Here is an 18,395-nt window from a genome sequence, read left to right on the forward strand (position 1 = left end):
ACCCAACTGCTGAACTGTTGGGAAACTGAGCTAAGAAAACCTCCACCCCACTCTCCGGGAACTATTTCTCCTGCCACGGTAGTATTTAGAGGGGGACAGGCAGCATTCCGAAAAGATGCTGAGCTGCACTGAAATTCTGACCCACTTGTAATCAATATAAACTTAATTTTGCATGTGTATAAAGGGAAAGCTAATGAAGGTCATGAAAAGAAAGATATTTTAATGATTCAATTAAAAAACTGAAAAGACAATGATTGCCCTCGGAACTGAGAACAGAAGCACAAAAGGGAAGCATTTAAAAACTCAGAATATCTTCAAAATCTGTTCAAGGCTGGCCACTCAGCTAAAGCTTGACACCCTGAGGGAATAAGCAACCACACAGCAAGTCTCATCCTCCACAAAAATAAAATCATAAAATGACTGAACCAGACCCATGGGAGAGGGCAGGTATTCACCATGGGCTAGAAAAGCACACTAAAAAACAAAGGACTCCAAGCCGGATTAAGGGAAATGATTAATGAGTTAAGAGTAAACCTTATCTAAATACAGGATGTAGTCAGGATATGCAGGATATAACCAACTAAGAATGGCTTTAATTCTTTGAAAATTGTCTTTAAATGTTCCTAAAGCATTTCTGTTTAAGCCTGAAATTTGTATTCCCACAGATACAGCATTATTAAAATGAAGATTAAGTTACCATTCAAACTCCCCAAACACCAAATTAATCTGCAATATACTTAAAACTACAGTACTAATAAATCTATTTCAATGTTACCTAATTAAATACAAAATTGTTTCCTATAGTAAAATGTAACCCAAATTCCAACTAAGGAAACCGCTAATACCCTAATTCCTTTGGTTTCTTATTTTGTTTTGCTCTTTTCAAGCCACAAGGGGGCACAGGGTAATAGCACTGGCGCTCCAACAGGGAAACTCTAATCTGGGTTTGGAAGAAAAGAAAGGGGAACTTTCCTGAAGGGCCTCGGAAGGTGAGTAATTGCATCACGCGAGGTTAGCCATCTCTCCAGACCAATCCCTATCGAGGAGCGCAGATTTGGGGAAGAGAGACAACAGACTCCACCAGGGGCTAAGATGAAATCTAGAGTTATGTATCTGCATCTGTAGAGTCCAAACTCAGGACCCAACGTCATGACTGCACCCGGGTACGGGGTTCAGAAGCGGTAGTGTGACTTGTATGAACCTCACCATCCTTTCTCTGAGGCTCACTATTCAGAAAGGAAGGGGACCGGTTTTATTTACACCCTCTCCCCTAGGGATGAATGAAAACTAGAACACAGAGATTTCACTCACTGCAGGAGGAATTCGGCTTCATAAAAAAAGAAAACTTTAGACTATAACCACTGAGTGAAGTTATAAATTAAAATCTCACTGCCTGATGAATGTCTACAATAAAATAAACAACCGCGAATTTGAATGGTTTAGATTACTTTCTGCTGAGAGCCAAGAAAAGAGAAAATATACCCAATATTCTGAAACACTAAAATTCCATTATTTTGCCCAAGTTATGTGATTTTTTTACAAGAATACAATTAACATGTTTGTCTGTCGAGGGCTACAGACCACCAGCCATTTTCTAGAAGAGCTCTGGATTCTCACAAAGTATGTATTTGATCCTTTAACATTTAGGGCTTCCCCCCCCCCCTTTTTATAATACTATAGTATCAGAGCCAGGTGTACGATAATTTTTGTAGCAATCAGGGCCACCTGAGTGGCTCAGTAGGTTAGATGAAGGACTCTTGCTTTCGGCTCAGGTCATGATCTGACGGTTCACGAGTCTGAGCTCCACATCGGGCTCTGCACCGACAGTGCTGGGCCTGCTTAGGATTCTCTCCCTCTCTCTCTCTCTCTCTCTGCCCCTACCCTGTGCATGCTCTCACTCAAAAATAAAAATAAACTTCAAAAAAAAATTTTTTCATTATTATAGCAATAAGACATTTTCAGAGAAGCCAATGTCTTAGTTAAGCTTGGAATGAAATAAAAAGCATCAACAAAGAGTTACCACAATCCTAAAACTGGTGATGAAGAGAGCTCTCGCTCTTTGTGAAAACATAAAATTTAACAAATGAGACCTCCTTTATGCTCATGTGTCAGCCTTTCTACACCCACCCCACCTTCAAATATAAATCCATTTTCTACTGCTACTACTACTTTAAAGAAAAACTGCTTTGGCTCCCTGAACAGTGTCAGCATACAAATGTCAACCAGCTCCAATTTGAAAACCTTTGTAGAAAATTTATTTTTGATTATGTGAATAGCTGTTCTGCTGTCGTGGTAACATAGGTACCGTACATCCCTTCCCCCGTAGGCATTGAAACCCCTATTCAGGACTCACTGGTCCACAGATACGCTCTATTCTTTCTCTCTGCAATCCATTCTCTACCTTCCCCCTACAAGATAATATACATTTTTTAAAACTCTTGTTTCTTACCCCCATGGGAACCTGAAGACAAACCATTTGAGATGCCTACTGATTACAGGATATGCAGGTAAGTACAAGGTAACTGATCAGATACACCGGCCTACACAGGACGAGCCCTTCCGACCAGCAAGGCAGACAATAAAGAACATGTGCTCTCTGAGTTCACCTAACACGCTATTAACATGAATAAAGTCAGCCTTATGATTTATTCATTACTTATTTCCATTTAAAGTGAATTTGCAAAAATGTTCCTGTCAGAAAAATTACTATCAAAACTCAAATTGTCATCCTGCATCAAGGACATCTCAGAATGAAAGAATGAATGCCTCGTCCTTAGGGCTGCTTCCTCCCCACACAAACTGCCTGGGACACAGCTCGCTCAGGGAGATTGCCAGATGTCTGGGAAACACGTCCTCACGGTCATCGTCCCATTACTGAAAGGTACAATTGGCTCTTTAGGCACTAAAATAAAACTTACTAGAATCGAAAGATAAATTACTGGCATGTGTCAGCTTCTGATGTTATGATCTGTGATGATTAATTTTATCTGTCAACTTGGCTGAACCACAGTGCCCAGATATTTGGTCAAATATTATTCTGAATGTTTCTGTGAAGCTGTCTTTTGGATGAGATTAACATTGAAATCAGTGGACTTTGTATAAGAGCAGATTGCCCTCTAGAAGGTGGATGATCCTCATCCAGTCAGTTGAAGGCTTTAATAGAACAGAAACTGACTCTGCCCAAGCAAGAAAGGATTCTGCCAGCAGACTGCCTTTGAATTTGAACCACAATTTTCCCCGAGCCTCCAGCCTGCTGGTTTACCCCAAACCTACACAATCAGGTGAGCCTGTTCCCCAAATCAATCTCTCACTCTCAATCACTGCACACACAACCACACACACACACACACACACACACACACACACACACACACATGATCCTGGTGACTGTTTCTCTGGAGAACTCTGACTAATACATGATCCAAAAGAAAACAAGACTTCACCTTGAAATTTCTTAAGAAGGCATATGGTTTGTTTGGAGATCAATAATCAATATTCATTAAATCAACAATGACTGTTATTGGTCCGATACCAGATGTGAAGACTTAGTTCTTCACCAGTTTCATTTAATTTTCCTAAACACTGATAAAAGACATTGGTTTATCCAAACAAGGGAAAGTAATTTGTTAAAAAAAATAAATAAAAAGTGCTTGAGACTAAAGCCAAGATGCAAATTTAAGTATTTATGAGCATCTTTGCAGATGTACAAAAATAAGTCAGTACATACACCGACACCCGCAAACACACATGGGTCCACTTTGCATAGAAAAGTCATAAAAAATAAAATAAAGACATAATCATTGACTGTTTATCCTTAATAAATTACTATTGATCTTAATCATGATTTGCATTACTTTTCTCAATTTCTCATACGAAAATAAGAACAGTAATAAGTACTGAGGTATAATAAGCAATACATTTGGTCTTTGGCCCTGGTTCCTGGCAGAAAGCTCCTAAAACCCTTGGGATTTCCTGACGGAAAGTAGCGTCTCTTGTCTTTCATCAGGAGCCCCTTTGAGCACACCCGAGTTTACACTAATGAGGTGACTTAGGGCCCTTAAATAGCCTCCAGGACAGGGCTGGTCACCGGAGAGCCCAAGTGATTAGAGGGCTGGAATTTTCAACCACACCACAGACCTCTTGGGAGGGGAAAGGGGGCAGGGTATGAAGCTCTATAAAAACTCGTGAACAACAAGAGCTGATGAGCTTCCAGGGTAGCGAGTGCATCCAAGTGCCAGGGCGATGATGCGCTCCAGTTCTACGAGGACAGAAGCTCCAGTGCTTAGGAGGTTTGCGGACTTTGCCTTATGTCACCTCTTCCTCTAGCTGTCCATCTGAATCCTCTAAAATACCCTTTATAATAAACTGGTAAATGTAAGTGAATGTTTCTGAGTTCTGTGAACCACCCCAATAAATTAATCAAATCCAAAGAACAGGGAGTGGGAACCTCCAATTTACTGCCAGTCAGAAGCACAGCTAACAACCAGGACTTGAGATTGGGGTCTGATGTGGGGCAGTCTTACAGGACGGAACCCTGACCCTGTAGGGCCTGATGCGACCTCCAGACAGTGTTAGAACCAAATTAAATTTATAGGACACCCAGTCAGTGTCTACTGAGAACTGAAGAATTGCTTGGTGTGCTAAAAAAGAAAACAGCACTTATTAGAAGTACTATAATATAATCTCAAGGAGCAGTGACCTGACACAACAAGTTTCTTCACGTAAAAGAAAAGAATCGCCTGATCTTCAAAATGCTTATTACTGGGGTTTAGAAAGACTCCCACATATGAAGCTAGCACCACAAGAGGGCCTTTACCAACACCTTGGTTAAAATTCATTTTTTATTACTGCACAGCAAAGGAAGGGACAGGACAGGAGGGCTTGTAAGTGGTAGGTGGAGACAAACACATAGATTTAACAGGGAACCTAACAAATTTCAGTTCAGTATATGCAGCTATCACCTCACCAAGCCAACACTTTGTGAGTCCACCACCTCTATTACAGCATTGGGCCTCAAGAAGTGGTCCCCAGCTCAACAACATTGACACCACCTGGAAAGCTGCAGAAATGCACATGCCTGGGCCCTGCTCACATCTACTGAACAATCTCTGGAAAAGGAAACCAGGAATTTGTGTTCTAACAGGACTTCTAGATGATTCTGATTTACACTAAAGCCTGAGAACCAGAAACCTCCAGTAAAATCATATATCTTTAAGTGTGAAACAGAACTGAATCAGGAAATTCAGAAAGTGGGGGGCAGAATTTTTACATCACTAGGGATCAGGTGGAGGGAATTTTTATTAATAGTATCCCTCCTTTTTTATAAGGCATTTATACAACTAATACCATATCACTGATATTATTTAAGATTTTTCCAATGATCTCAACTTTTCAATCCATTCTTAGGCTGCTTTGTGCTTACTGAGACAGAACAATATCAAAAGTGTTCAGGGTGGATGATAATACACTCCCAGGCAAAACTTACAGGCCTCGTGCATCATGTTTGCAATTGCTAAGCTCTGAATTACGTTTTTTTAGTTCTTCCATCATATGGGATGTAAGAGTTGTCAGTAAAAACGAAAAAAGCCAAAATGTATACAGTATTTCTGTAAAGTTTTCACTTCCCTGTATGAAAATTTGCCAGTGGGGTCAAAGTCCTGTGAAAGAGGCAATTCGGCTGCCAATTTAATTCGCACTAATTAGCATTCCTTTGTAAAAGGTAGATAAATACCTTTAAACTGCTTAATCATGCTCTGATGGTTTTCAATGGCTTCCTTTAAGATCATTTCAGGCTGGTCCATCTTCCACCGCCATTCAGTGCCCACTGGGTTGGTGTGGTGCCTGAGAACGAGAGGCAAAAGTTCTAAAGGACTCTCTGTAATAACACCTCAGTCATCTACTATGCCATAGTCCATAAAAATCACAAAATTAGAGTCGGTTTCCCCCTAGGAGCTCAGCTATTTATAGCAGTGTTTTCCAGCTTATTCTAAGTCATGACATCTAGCAGAGAGGGTTAGATGGCAGAGAAGTGCCTAGCTAAGACTGAGGATTTAATCAGAACAATACGAAATGTGCAACCTTTTCTCCCAGCCACCCACCACCAGGTTAACAGGCATCCATTAACGACCGATAGAATATTGCTGGAAGAGTTGCACAATCACAGTGACTGACCCTCCCTGAGAGGCAGCACAGTGGAAACACCTACAGCTTAGGATGGATCAGACATTAAGAAAAAGCCTGTCGGGGCGCCTGGGTGGCTCAGTCGGTTGAACGTCCGACTGCAGCTCAGGTCATGATCTCATGGTTCGTGGGTTCAAGCCCCACAACGGGCTCTGCACTGACAGCACGGAGCCTGCTTTAGATTCTGTCTCCCTCTCTCTGCCCCTCCCCCACAGGTCTTCCCTCTCTCTCCCTCTTCTCAAAAATAAACATTAAAAAAAATAAAGGAAAAAACCTGTCAAACCAGCCCCCATGCTACACACAAGGATTGCCTTGAGGAATTTTAAACCTGTGGTAACTGAAGGGAAGCACAGAAACAGTAAATCTCAACTCAACCCCAACTCCTGACTAGATTAACCTAAACTCCAAAAAGTAAAGGCCTAGCAGAAAGGAAAGGTGTACTGATTTTCAAACACACAAAAAAAATTCACCTCATCTCTTAAGTACTACATAAGAAGTCCAACTTTAAACAAAAACAAAACAGAAAAAAAAAAAAAAAGAATACAAAAAACAAGAAAACAACACATTCCCCATAGACAAAGCAATTGGCTGAACCAAACTCTTGACCCAAGTGGTGAAACTATTTGACAGGGAATTTTAAAAAAACTATGATTAATATGTTAAAAGCCCTAATAGAAAAGGTGGGCAATATGCAAGATCAGATGGGTAAATTCAGCAGAGAGATGGAAATTATAACACAACCACCAAAGAGAAATGCTAAATATGAAAAACAGGCCTTTGACCAGTTCAGCAGTAACTTGTAACAGCTGAGGAGAGAGTAAAAAAACTTGGAGACCAATGCAAATAAGCCACCTAAAACACAAAGTTTTCTTTTTTAAGTGGAAAAAAAAAAAAAAAAGGGGGGACACAGCATCTGAGAGCTGTGGGACAACACAAATACTTCCAAAATACACATACTTGGAATCCCGGAAGGAAAACAGAGATAACAAAGCAGAAGAAACAGTAGAAAAATGACCACTAACAATTTTTCACAGGTAGTGAAAAACAACCACAGATCCAAGCAGCTCTCAGAACAACCAGGATGTATTTATTTTATTTATTTATTTTGAGAGAGAGAGAGAGAGAGAGAGAGCACGCACGCATGAGCAGGGGAGGGGCAGAGAGAGAGAGGGAGAGGGAGAATCCCAAACAGGCTCTGCCCTATCATTGCAGAGCCCTCACGCAGAGCTCAAACTCATGAACCCAGAGATCATGACCTGGACCGAACCAAGGGTGGGATGCTTAACCAACTGAGCCACCCAGGCATCCCCAGGATATAAAAAAAAAAAAAAAAAGACAGCCTAAAAAGACACATTACCTAAGAACAAAAGATTAAAAATTACATCTGACAACTCATCAGAAAACAAAAGCCAGCTGAAATTATAATGACACCTGAGAAGCATGCTTTAAAAAAAAAAAAAAGGGAACAAAACTCATCAACCAGAATTCTAAACTCAGAGTATCTTTCAGAAATGGAAAATAAAGGCTTTTTTGCACACAAAATCTGAGAGACTTCCTTGTCAGAAAACCTACATCACAAGGTATGTTAAAGGGAATTGTTTAGACTAAAGAAACATATACTAGATAGAAACCTGAAACTATACAAAGAAATAATGAGCACTGGAAAGCGGGGGAAAGGGGAAAATCATATTTACCTTTTTTACCTTTAACTGCTCTAAAAATAACTGACAGTGTTAAGTAAAAAAGAGTAGCAATGTACTATGCGTTTACAACTTATGTAAAACTTACTATGCCAACAATAGCAAAGGGTAATAAAGAGGAATAGGGAATATACTGTTGTAAAATCCTTACACTACATATGAAGGGGGTATATTACTTGATGGTAGACTCTGATTAATTAAAGATGTACATTGTAAACCTTAGGGAAATCTCTAAAATATTTTTAAAATACATAAATAACAAGCCAAGATTAAACATAAAATCATTTGGGGCGCCTGGGTGGCTCAGTCAGTTAAGCGTCCAACTTCAGCTCAGGTCATGATCTCACAGTCTGTGGGTTCGAGCCCCGCATCGGGCTCTGTGCCGACAGCTCAGAGCCTGGAGCCTGCTTCGGATTCTGTGTCTCCCTCTCTCTCTGCCCCTCCCCTGCTCATGCTCTGTCTCTTTCTGTCGCAAAAATAAATAAAAACATTAAAAAAAAAATTTTTTTTAAACATAAAATCATTTAAAATGCTCAATTAACATGACAGCAGGTAGAAAAATAAAAAACAGAATAGATAACAGCAGGATGTAGATTTTAATCAAACCATACCAATAGTCACTTTCAATATAAATGGTTTAAAGCATCAGTGAAGGGAGATTATCAGATGAGTCTATATGAGGCCACTGCACTGATGGTGTGCACCCTGCTTAGGATTCTCTCTCTCCCTTTGCCCCTCCCCTGCTTGCTTTCTCTCTCTCTCTCTTTCTCTCTCTCTCTCTCTAAATAAACATTTTTTAAAAAAAGGAAAAGAAAAATTATATGAAGCCAGAATTACTCTAATACAACAACAACAAAAAAACAGATTAAGACATTACAAGGAAACTACAGACCAATACCCTCCATGAACAGAGACACAGAAACCTAAAAAAATAAAACAAACAAACAAAAACCCTGAGCAAATCAAATGCAGCAACACATAAAAAGGATAATGTGTCACAACCAAGTACCAAGTTGAACCAGAAACACAGACTGGTTCAATATGCAAAAATCAATCACTTTAGTTCACCAATTTCTTTTTTTTTTTTTTTTTTTTTTTTTTTTAGTAGGCTTCATGTCCAGCATGGAGCGCAACACAAGGCTTGAACTCACAACCCTGAGATCAAGACCTAAGCTGAGATCAAGAGTCAGACACATGGGGCACCCGGGTGGCTCAGGAGGTTAAACGTCCGTCCGACTCTTGCTTTCGGCTCAGGTCATGATCTCGCGGTTTCATGAATTCAAGCCCCATGTCAGGCTCCGTGCTGACAGTGGGGAGCTTGCTTGGGGTTCTCTCTCTCTCTCCCTCTCTCTCTGACCCTCCCACACTCGTGCTGTCTCTCTCTCTCTCTCTCTCTCTCTCAAAATAAATGCATAAATTAAAAAAAAAACAAAAACAGTTGAACACTTAACCAACTGAGTCACCCAGGCACCCCTCTGGTTCACCATTTTAACAGAGTGAAGAAAAAATGATTATTTGAATAAAATGCAACATCCATTAATGACAAAAACTCTGAGCAAACTAAAAATAAAAAACAGAATCTCTTTAATCTCATGAAGGGGATCCAAAAAAACCCTCATAGCTAACATCAAACTTAACAGTGAAAGAATGAATGCTTTCCTCTTAAGATCTGAAACACTGTAAAAATATCCTTTCTGACCACTCCTATACAGCATGTAAATCCTAGTAGTGAAATGAAGCCAGAATAAGGAGTAAACTCTCCCTTCACAAATGACATGTTTGTCTACATAAGACTTCAAAAGAATCTACAAAAAATATACTGGAACTAATGAGAGAGCCTAGCAAGTGCATAAGATGCATGGTCAATATACAAAAATCAACTGTCTTTATTATATACTAGAATGTGTGGTATTGGCCAAAGAAAGACACATAGATCAAAGGGACAAATGAATCCAGAAATATATCCAACTTATATTATTGTGAACTGATCTTTTAATAAAGATGCAAAGGCAATTTAAGGGAGAAAGGATAATCCTTTCAATAAATGTTGCTACAACAGTTGGATATCCAAAAGCCAAAACAAAAAACAAAACAAACAAACAAAAAAAAACAATTTCCATGCATACCTTGAACATCATCAGTAATAAGACAAACTGATAGCATATACCTTCTGGTAGGACTGATATACTGAGAACACATTGCTTCACACAAAAATATACATAATTTCATTCTCATTATGAAAATAAACCAAATACAAATTGAGGAACCTTCTACAAAATACTTGACCAGGATTTTTCAAAAGTGTTAAAGCCATAAAAACAAGGAGAACTAAGAAACTGTCACAGACTGGAAAAGATTAAGGACACATAACAACTAAATGCAATGTGGGATGCTGGACCGGATCCTGGAATAGAAAAAGAACAGTAATGGAAAAACTGGCAAAATCTCAACAGTCTCCAGTTTAATTAATAGTGTTATATATATTTTAATTAGCAAGAAATGTTAATTTCTTGGTTGTGATAACTGTCCCATGTCCCATGTTAAGATATTAACACTACAGGAAGGTAAATGAACGGATACCAGAACTTTCCAAACAACCTTTGCAACCTGCCACATAAGAAACAGTTTTCCTTCCTTAAAACACAAAACGTTGGAAACACAGGGAAAGAAGCATCATATTCACATGCTGAAGTATAAATTGATATGATCTGGGTCTAAAATATATAGTAAAAATCCGAAAACATTTTATACAGCAGAGTACTCATTACAACACAACCAGCTATAATAGCAAAAACAAAAACAAAAAACCTATCTTGATGAGCACCGAGTAATGTACAGAATTATTGAATCATACTGTACACATTCAATATAACACTGTATATTAATTATACTTCAATTTTAAAAAAGAAAAAATTATATTTGCAAAAATTAAACCCATCTTGACCACGATCTCTTGTTTTTCAATGCTGGACTCAGTGTTTTAATATATTGTTTAGGATTTTACACCCATACTAATGAATGAAACTGCACCGCAATATTTGTTTTTAATGCTGTTCTCTGGGTTGCTATCAAGGTTACGCTAGTGTTTTGTTTTGTTTTTTAATTTTCTTTAACGTTTATTTTATTTTTTGAGAGACAGAGCACTAGCGGGGGAGGGGCAGAGAGAGAGGAAGACGCCAAATCTGAAGCAGGCTCCAGGCTCTGAGCTGTCAGCACACAGCCTGACAGCAGGGCTCGAACCCATAAACCGTGAGTTCAAGACCTCAGCCAAAGTCAGACACTTAACCGACTGAGCCACCCAGACACTCCAGATACACCGGTTTCTTAAAATTAGTCTATGAGTGTTCCCTTTTTCTTTGCTTTCTGGAGAATTTCTTTTCCTTGAGTATTTGCTTAGAACTTACTTATAAAACCATCTAGGTCTGGTTTCTTTTTGATACAGTTTGTAACTACCGATTCCATTACTACAGTGATTACAGAACTGCTCAGAATGACATTCTTCCTGAATTACTTTTGAAAATCTAAATTTACAAGGAATTTAGAAATTGGGAACCGGCCAGTGATTTCCAGGTACTAGGAATGTGGAGGGCAAGGGAGTAGGGGTAGCAAGAAGGAGCCTTTTGGTGATGGAAAAAGTCTGTATTTTGATTGTGGTGGTGGACACACAATTCAAAAATATGATAGAACTGTATAGGAATACATACATACGTATTCCCACCACACAAATGAGTGCATTTAAAACTGATGAAATCCAGGGGCGCCTGGGTGGCACAGTCGGTTGGGCGTCCGACTTCAGCCAGGTCACGATCTCGCGGTCCGTGAGTTCGAGCCCCGCGTCGGGCTCTGGGCTGATGGCTCAGAGCCTGGAGCCTGTTTCCGATTCTGTCTCCCTCTCTCTCTGCCCCTCCCCCGTTCATGCTCTGTCTCTCTCTGTCCCAAAAAAATAAATAAACGTTGAAAAAAAAAAAAACTGATGAAATCTGAATAAACTCTGTAGATTTTTTTAAATAAATAAATTTACAAGGAATTTGATTATTTTTCAAATTTTCAAATATTAATACTTTACTGTCTACTGTCTTCAATCTTTGCAGCATCAATAATTATTTATCCTCTTTCATTAGTTAATATTATTTATTCCCTCTCTCCTTTTTTGATCTCACAGATATCATTAAATTTCTACCAATTTCAATTGCATTTGATTGATAACATCCCCACACACCACACTACCTAATCAAGTCTTTAAGATTTTGTTCTTGAAATTTATTTGCTATTTACCTTCTACCAGAGCAAAAAGAGCACATCAAAAAATTTACAGGAACAGCTTAAGTTCATTTGCCTTAAACCAAACCACAAAGCACATTCAGGCCAAAAAAAAACACAAAAAAACAAAAAACCCAAAACACAACAGAGTGACCAGATAACCTAAGAAATAGACAAAGATATTTGCAAACTATATATCAGATAAGGGTCAATGACCAAAATATATACGGAATTCCATTAATTCAATAGCAAATAATAATAATAATAATTCAATTTTAAAGTGGACAGAGGACTTGTAACTCAATTTTTAAATGGGCAGAGGACTTGACATCTCTCCAAAGAAGACATACAAACAACGGACAGGTATATTAAAAAATTCTCAACATTACTAATCATCAGGGAAATGCAAATCAAAATCACAGTAAGATATCACCTCATACCCATGACTATGGCCACTATCAGACAAAAAATAAAGTAAAATAAAATAACACATGTTGGCAAGCATATGGAGAAATCAGAACCTTATGCACTATTAGAAAAGCAAAATGGTATAGCCACTATGGAAAGCAGTATGGAAGTTATAAAAATAATTAAGAAGAGAACTACCATTTGATATAAGAATCCCACTTCTGTGTATTTTTCCAAAAGAATGAAAAACGGAATCTCAAACAGATATACCCACTCCCACATTTACTGCAGCATTATTAGTCACGATGTGTGAATAAAGAAAATGTGGTATACACATACAATGGATATCATTCAGCCTTAAAAAAGAAGAAAATGCTGCCATATGTGACAACGTGGACTAACCTGGGGGACATCATGCTAAAATGAAATAGGCTGTCTACAGAAGGACAAACACTGCACGATACCACTTCTATGGGGTCTATAAAATAGTCACACACACAGAGGCAGAGAGTAGAATGGTGTTGCCAGGGGCTAAAGGAGGGGGAAATTGGGAATTGCTCTTTAACAAATATAAAGCTTCAGTTACATAAGATTATTAAGTTCTAGAGAACCTTTCATTTTGATGAACAATACTGTATTGTACTCTTAAAATTTTGTTAAGAGAGCAGATCTCATGTTAGGTATTCTTACCACAGTAGTAATAAAAATAATAACAACAACAACAACAACATTACTTTGGAGCAAAATTAAATTACAATCCTACTAAATATGGGGAATGAGGAAATTTTGTGGAAGAGACACACCTTAGTCACTACTTTAAAGACAAAGGCCCTTTGAACATGTTTCTCTGTTGCTTTCCAAACAATGATTTAATTTAACAGATTAAAATCTGGTTCTAAATCTATATGCGCTTTGATATGAAAAGATCTCTATAAAGTAGGAACAAAAAAAGCAAGATGCAGAACACTGTAAAGCAGTCTGCCACACACACACACACACACACACACACACACACACCTATTAGCACCTGTGCAGAATATCTCTGAAAACCCAACTGACTGAAAGACAAGGATGAAAAAAGGATTTTCACAGTATAACCTTTTATGCATTTTGAATTTTCACTATATGCAAGGATGACCTTTCAAAATACATTTAAAATATATTTTAAAGACTCGTGTTTACCATTCAAGCAAAACTTTCTTAAAAGCTTTATTCAAATATAATTCACACACCACAAAATTCCATTTAAAGTGTACAACCCAACGGCATTCAGTATATATGTTCATAGAGTTGGGCATCCATCACCACAAAGCAATGTTAGAACATTTTTGTCAACCCCCAAAAGAAATCCTGCTCCACTTCGCTATCACTCTTCAATCCACACATCCCCCCAGGCCCTAAGCAACCATTGATCTACTTTCTGTGTCTACAGGTTCCTCTATCCTGGGGCATTTCATAGAAATAAATGATACGATTATACCATATGTTTTTTTGTGATTGGCTTCTTTCACTTAGTGTTACGTTTTCAAGGTTCATCAATTTGTACTATGTATCACTATCTCATTTCTTTTTGTTTCCAAATAATATTCCACTGGTGGATATTTTGTTTACCCATGCATCAGCTGATGAGCATTTCGTTTATTTCCAATTGGGGAATATTATTACCTTTTCATGTGTTATTTGTATATCTTCTCTGAAGAAGTCTGTTCAGATCCTTTGCCCATTTTTGTAATCAGGTTATTTGTTCAAGACAGATACATCTTTTTTTAAAAAAAATTTTTAACGTATTATTTATTTATTTATTCAGAGACAGAGAAAGACAGAGCCCAAGCAGGGGAGGGGCAGAGAGAGGGGGAGACATGGAATCCAAACAGGCTCTAGGCTCTGGGCTGTCAGCACGGAGCCTGACGTGGGGCTCAAACCTATGAACATGAGGATCATGACCTGAGCCGAAGTCGGATGCTCAACTGACTGAGCCATCCAGGCGCCCCAAGACAGATATAACTCTTAACTTGACATCTCAAAGTAAAAATTTTCACTTACACAGGCAGAAACGGGAGACAAACAATGGTAAGTCTGGGCTATCTACACACATAACACTCAACAACTCTTTCTGAAAATGAGCAGAGTAATATTTTATCTATCTAAAGCCATCTGCTACCCATATTATCCAAATGAAGTTAGAGAAATTCATTTAGGAAAACTCACATCGGCACATCATGCTGCAGTTTGAAGTACTTTCATATGCACCATCTCCCTCAAGCAATTAAGCCTCATAGCAACCTTGTAAGGAAGGTATTACTGTTTTTATTTTACAGTTAAGAAAACTGAGGCTCAGAGGCTGTTTTTAAGAACCTGTAAAATGAAACAAAAATAAACAAAATGCTCACATAAGCATTTAAATCAATTTTTGTAGGCCTTTTCTAACATATGTACTAAATTATTTATAACTGAACCAGATGGTGGATTCTAATCTTAAAAGTCAGTGTATTAGCACTTCTTTATCAGAAGCCACAGTACAGGAAACCTCTCCATTTACTTTTATCTTTCTAACATCTCACTAATGAATTTGTTAAGTATATTGTTTGCTTTTTTAAAAACTGGGTAAATGTATTGCCTCAGAAACTAAAGAACTGCATTACTGGCTATAAACAGGTACTACAAGTAAGGGGTATGACCCACGAAATCCTCTTTTGAATCTTGACCTTCAAAAACAACAACGACAGACACACACACACACACACACACACACAGACAACTACTTATGTCAAGAATTTTAGGAAGAGAGAAGAGACTATAAAATGTGTAGCAATGAGAACTAGGACACAAAGCACTTGATTCTCTCCTCCACAAGCTAAGTATTAGGTGATCCAAATATTTCAGTTCACATAATCATATGACTTTTGTTTTGCAAATATTCATCCTATAATATTTTAAGACTTGTAAGCGCATACTCTATCACTAAACAGGAGATGTAATGAGGCACCCAGGCGGCTCAGTTGGTTGAGCATCTGACTCTTGGTTTCAGCTCAGGTCATGATCCTAGGATCGTGGGATCAAGCCCCACGTTGAGCTCTGCACTGAGCATGGAGCCTGCTTAAGATTCTCTCTCCCTCTCCCTCTGCCCCTCTCCCCTTCTTGTGTTCTCTCTCTAAAATAAAGATAGATAGATAGATAAATTAATTAAATTAAATAAAAAGGAGGTGTGACGTATCATTTTATTGCAATGCCACCACATTTTAGCAATCTCCTTGACTGAAATAGTAGCTGCGGATCTAGACTATACACAGGACTTCTCAACCTCAGCACGACTGACATTTTGGACACGGTAATTCTTTGTTGTACAGGTTTGTCCTGTCCTGTGCAATACAGGATGTTTAGGAGCATCTCTGACCTCTGCCCAAAAGACTTCTGGTGAAGTACCTCCCTCAATAAGAATGATACAAAATGTTTCTAGACATTGTCAAATGGCCCAGGTTCTGCCCTGCACCCCGCCCCCCACAAGTGAAAAGCAGCAATTTTGCTCCAGCTGAGAATCACTGATTTACAAGATGTCCAAAGAGATACATTTCAGTTGTTGTTGTTGTTTTCCACTATATCCCTGGATAACTAGACAAGGGAATACATGTACTTCCTTCAATAGGAGATGATGAGAATTTAATGAGATGATGATATTATGGGTGTATTCTTTCTTAAAAGATATTATTTTTTGTATTAACCTTCAACTGAGAGTGCTCGCTTTGGCAGCATATATAGTAAGCTTCAACTGAGATATGTACAGACAGAACAATATGATGGCTGGAATTTGCATCAAAATAGTAAGGATAAATGGATAAATAGTAAGATAAATGGAACGCGACTGGCTTTGTGTTAATAAAATGCACACATAAAATCTTATTATACTATTTACCTATATTCAAAAAACTCCGTAATCAAAGTTAAAAAAAAAAAAAAAAAAAGAACTCTGCACAGATCTCAGGAGATAAACAATCTGCTGCTGACTGCACCAAAGTAAGAAAACAACACGTGGCTGACTGCCAGTAAAGAAACGCTGGGAGACAGGGTCCTGGGTGAGTCAAAGCACTGAAAAGCACTCACACACACCAGGGAATAAAAGAAGCCTGAACCACACCGAGGATACAATGCATTCTAGGAAAAGCCCTGAAAAGACACTAAACTTTCACCTACATCTGATTTTCAGGCTCAGCACATGCAGGCAGTGAAGGCAAAGACAGAGTTGTCAATAAATAGCCTGGCCAAGATTTGAAGGAATGCCCCAACACAGAATCTATCTGCAAAGACTGGGGGGGGGGGGGGGGGGGGAGGGAGATTCCTCTTTTTTTCTTTGACTCCATGTGCTCAAGGAAATCTCTGTCAACACATTTCCTGGCCACTAAAACAAAGGCTTCACAGACAATACACAACATAGAATAAAGTCTGTATAAAAATAGCCTAGAAACTCACTAAACAAACAACTAAAACCCAGAGCAAGCAACAAAAACCTAAAGAATGGGAAGAATCTGATTTTCAGAGTTAGCACATCATAATATCCAAAATGTCAGTTGTCAATAAAACATTACAAAGCATACGAAGAAACAAGAAAAGTATGGACCACTCACAGGAGAAATTAACAAAAACCCTCCTTAAAGAAGCACAAACGTTACACTTACTAGAAAAAGACTAAGTCACCTGTCTTAAACATGCTCAAAGAGCTAAAGGAAACCATGGTCGAAGAGCTGAAGAAAACCAGGAGAAAGATCTCAACAGATGCTGACAATAAATTAAGAAATACAAATGATAAAAAGAAACCAAAAAGAAGTTCTAGAACTGAAAAGTATAACAAATAAAAAATTCAGCAGAGGGCTGCGACAGCAGATTGAACAGGCTTTGAGAAGAATGAATCAGTAAATTTGAAGATATGTCAATTATCCAATCTGAGGAACTGGAAAAAAAAAGTGTGAAGAAAAGTGCACGCAGCCTTACAAGACCTGTGGGACAACCATCAAGAATACCAACATACAAGGCGCCTGGGTGGCTTAGTCAGTTAGGCATCCAACTTCTGCTCAGGTCATGACCTCACTGTTTATGGGTTCGAGCCCCGCATTGGGCTCTGTGCTGACAGCTCAGAGCCTGGAGCCTCCTTTGGATTCTGTGTCTCCCTCTCTCTCTGCCCCTCCCCTGCTTATTCTCTGTCTCTGCCTCTCTCTGTCTCTCTCTCTCTCTCTAATAAATAATAAACATTTAAAAAAAAAAAAAAACAAGAATACCACCATATGTTTAATGGAAGTCCCAGAAGGAGAGGAAAGGGAAAAAGGGGCAGAAAGAATATGTGAAAAAATAATGTAACAACTTCCCAAATTAAAGACATGAATTTACACATCCAACAAGCTCAATGAACTCAAGCAGAATACATTCAAAAAATCCACACCAAGACACAGCAGTTCATCAAACTGCTGAAAAACAAAGGATTCAAGAATCTTGAAGGAAGCAAGAGAAGACATTCATCACACATAAGGGATTCTCAGTAAGATTAACAGTCAATTTCTCAGCAGAAACAATCAAGGTCAGGACGCAGTGGGATGACATATTTAAAATGCTAAAAGGAAAAAAAAATGTTAGCCAGGAATTCTCTATCTGGCAAAGCTATTCTTCAAAACCAAAGGAAATATTAAGACCTGTACTACAAGAAATGCTAAAGGCAGTCCCTGAAGCAGAAATGACAGGACACTAGACAGACATGCACCAAACAAAGAAATACAGAACAACATAAAGGTTATTACATAGGCAAATACAGAAGTCTGTATTACCGCACTTTTGGATTCTAATTCCTCTTTTTTTCCTATACAA

The 18,395-nt window shown here is 38.5% G+C and overlaps 1 protein-coding gene across 4 annotated transcripts in view; it reads right to left on the reverse strand.

Moving 5' to 3' along the window:
• The window catches only part of LOC123589606 (S-adenosyl-L-methionine-dependent tRNA 4-demethylwyosine synthase TYW1), a 215,797-nt gene that overhangs the window by 107,120 nt on the left and 90,282 nt on the right, over positions 1 to 18,395 (reverse strand). For all 4 annotated transcript variants that reach the window (XM_045461945.1, XM_045461946.1, XM_045461944.1 and 1 more), the window contains exon 11: positions 5,732 to 5,841. In XM_045461945.1, coding sequence (XP_045317901.1) covers positions 5,732 to 5,841 — 110 coding nt within the window. The remainder of the gene's footprint in view (positions 1 to 5,731; positions 5,842 to 18,395) is intronic.

The sequence above is a fragment of the Leopardus geoffroyi genome, chromosome E3, assembly GCF_018350155.1.
Source record: "Leopardus geoffroyi isolate Oge1 chromosome E3, O.geoffroyi_Oge1_pat1.0, whole genome shotgun sequence".
In the NCBI taxonomy this organism is placed as follows: domain Eukaryota; kingdom Metazoa; phylum Chordata; class Mammalia; order Carnivora; family Felidae; genus Leopardus; species Leopardus geoffroyi.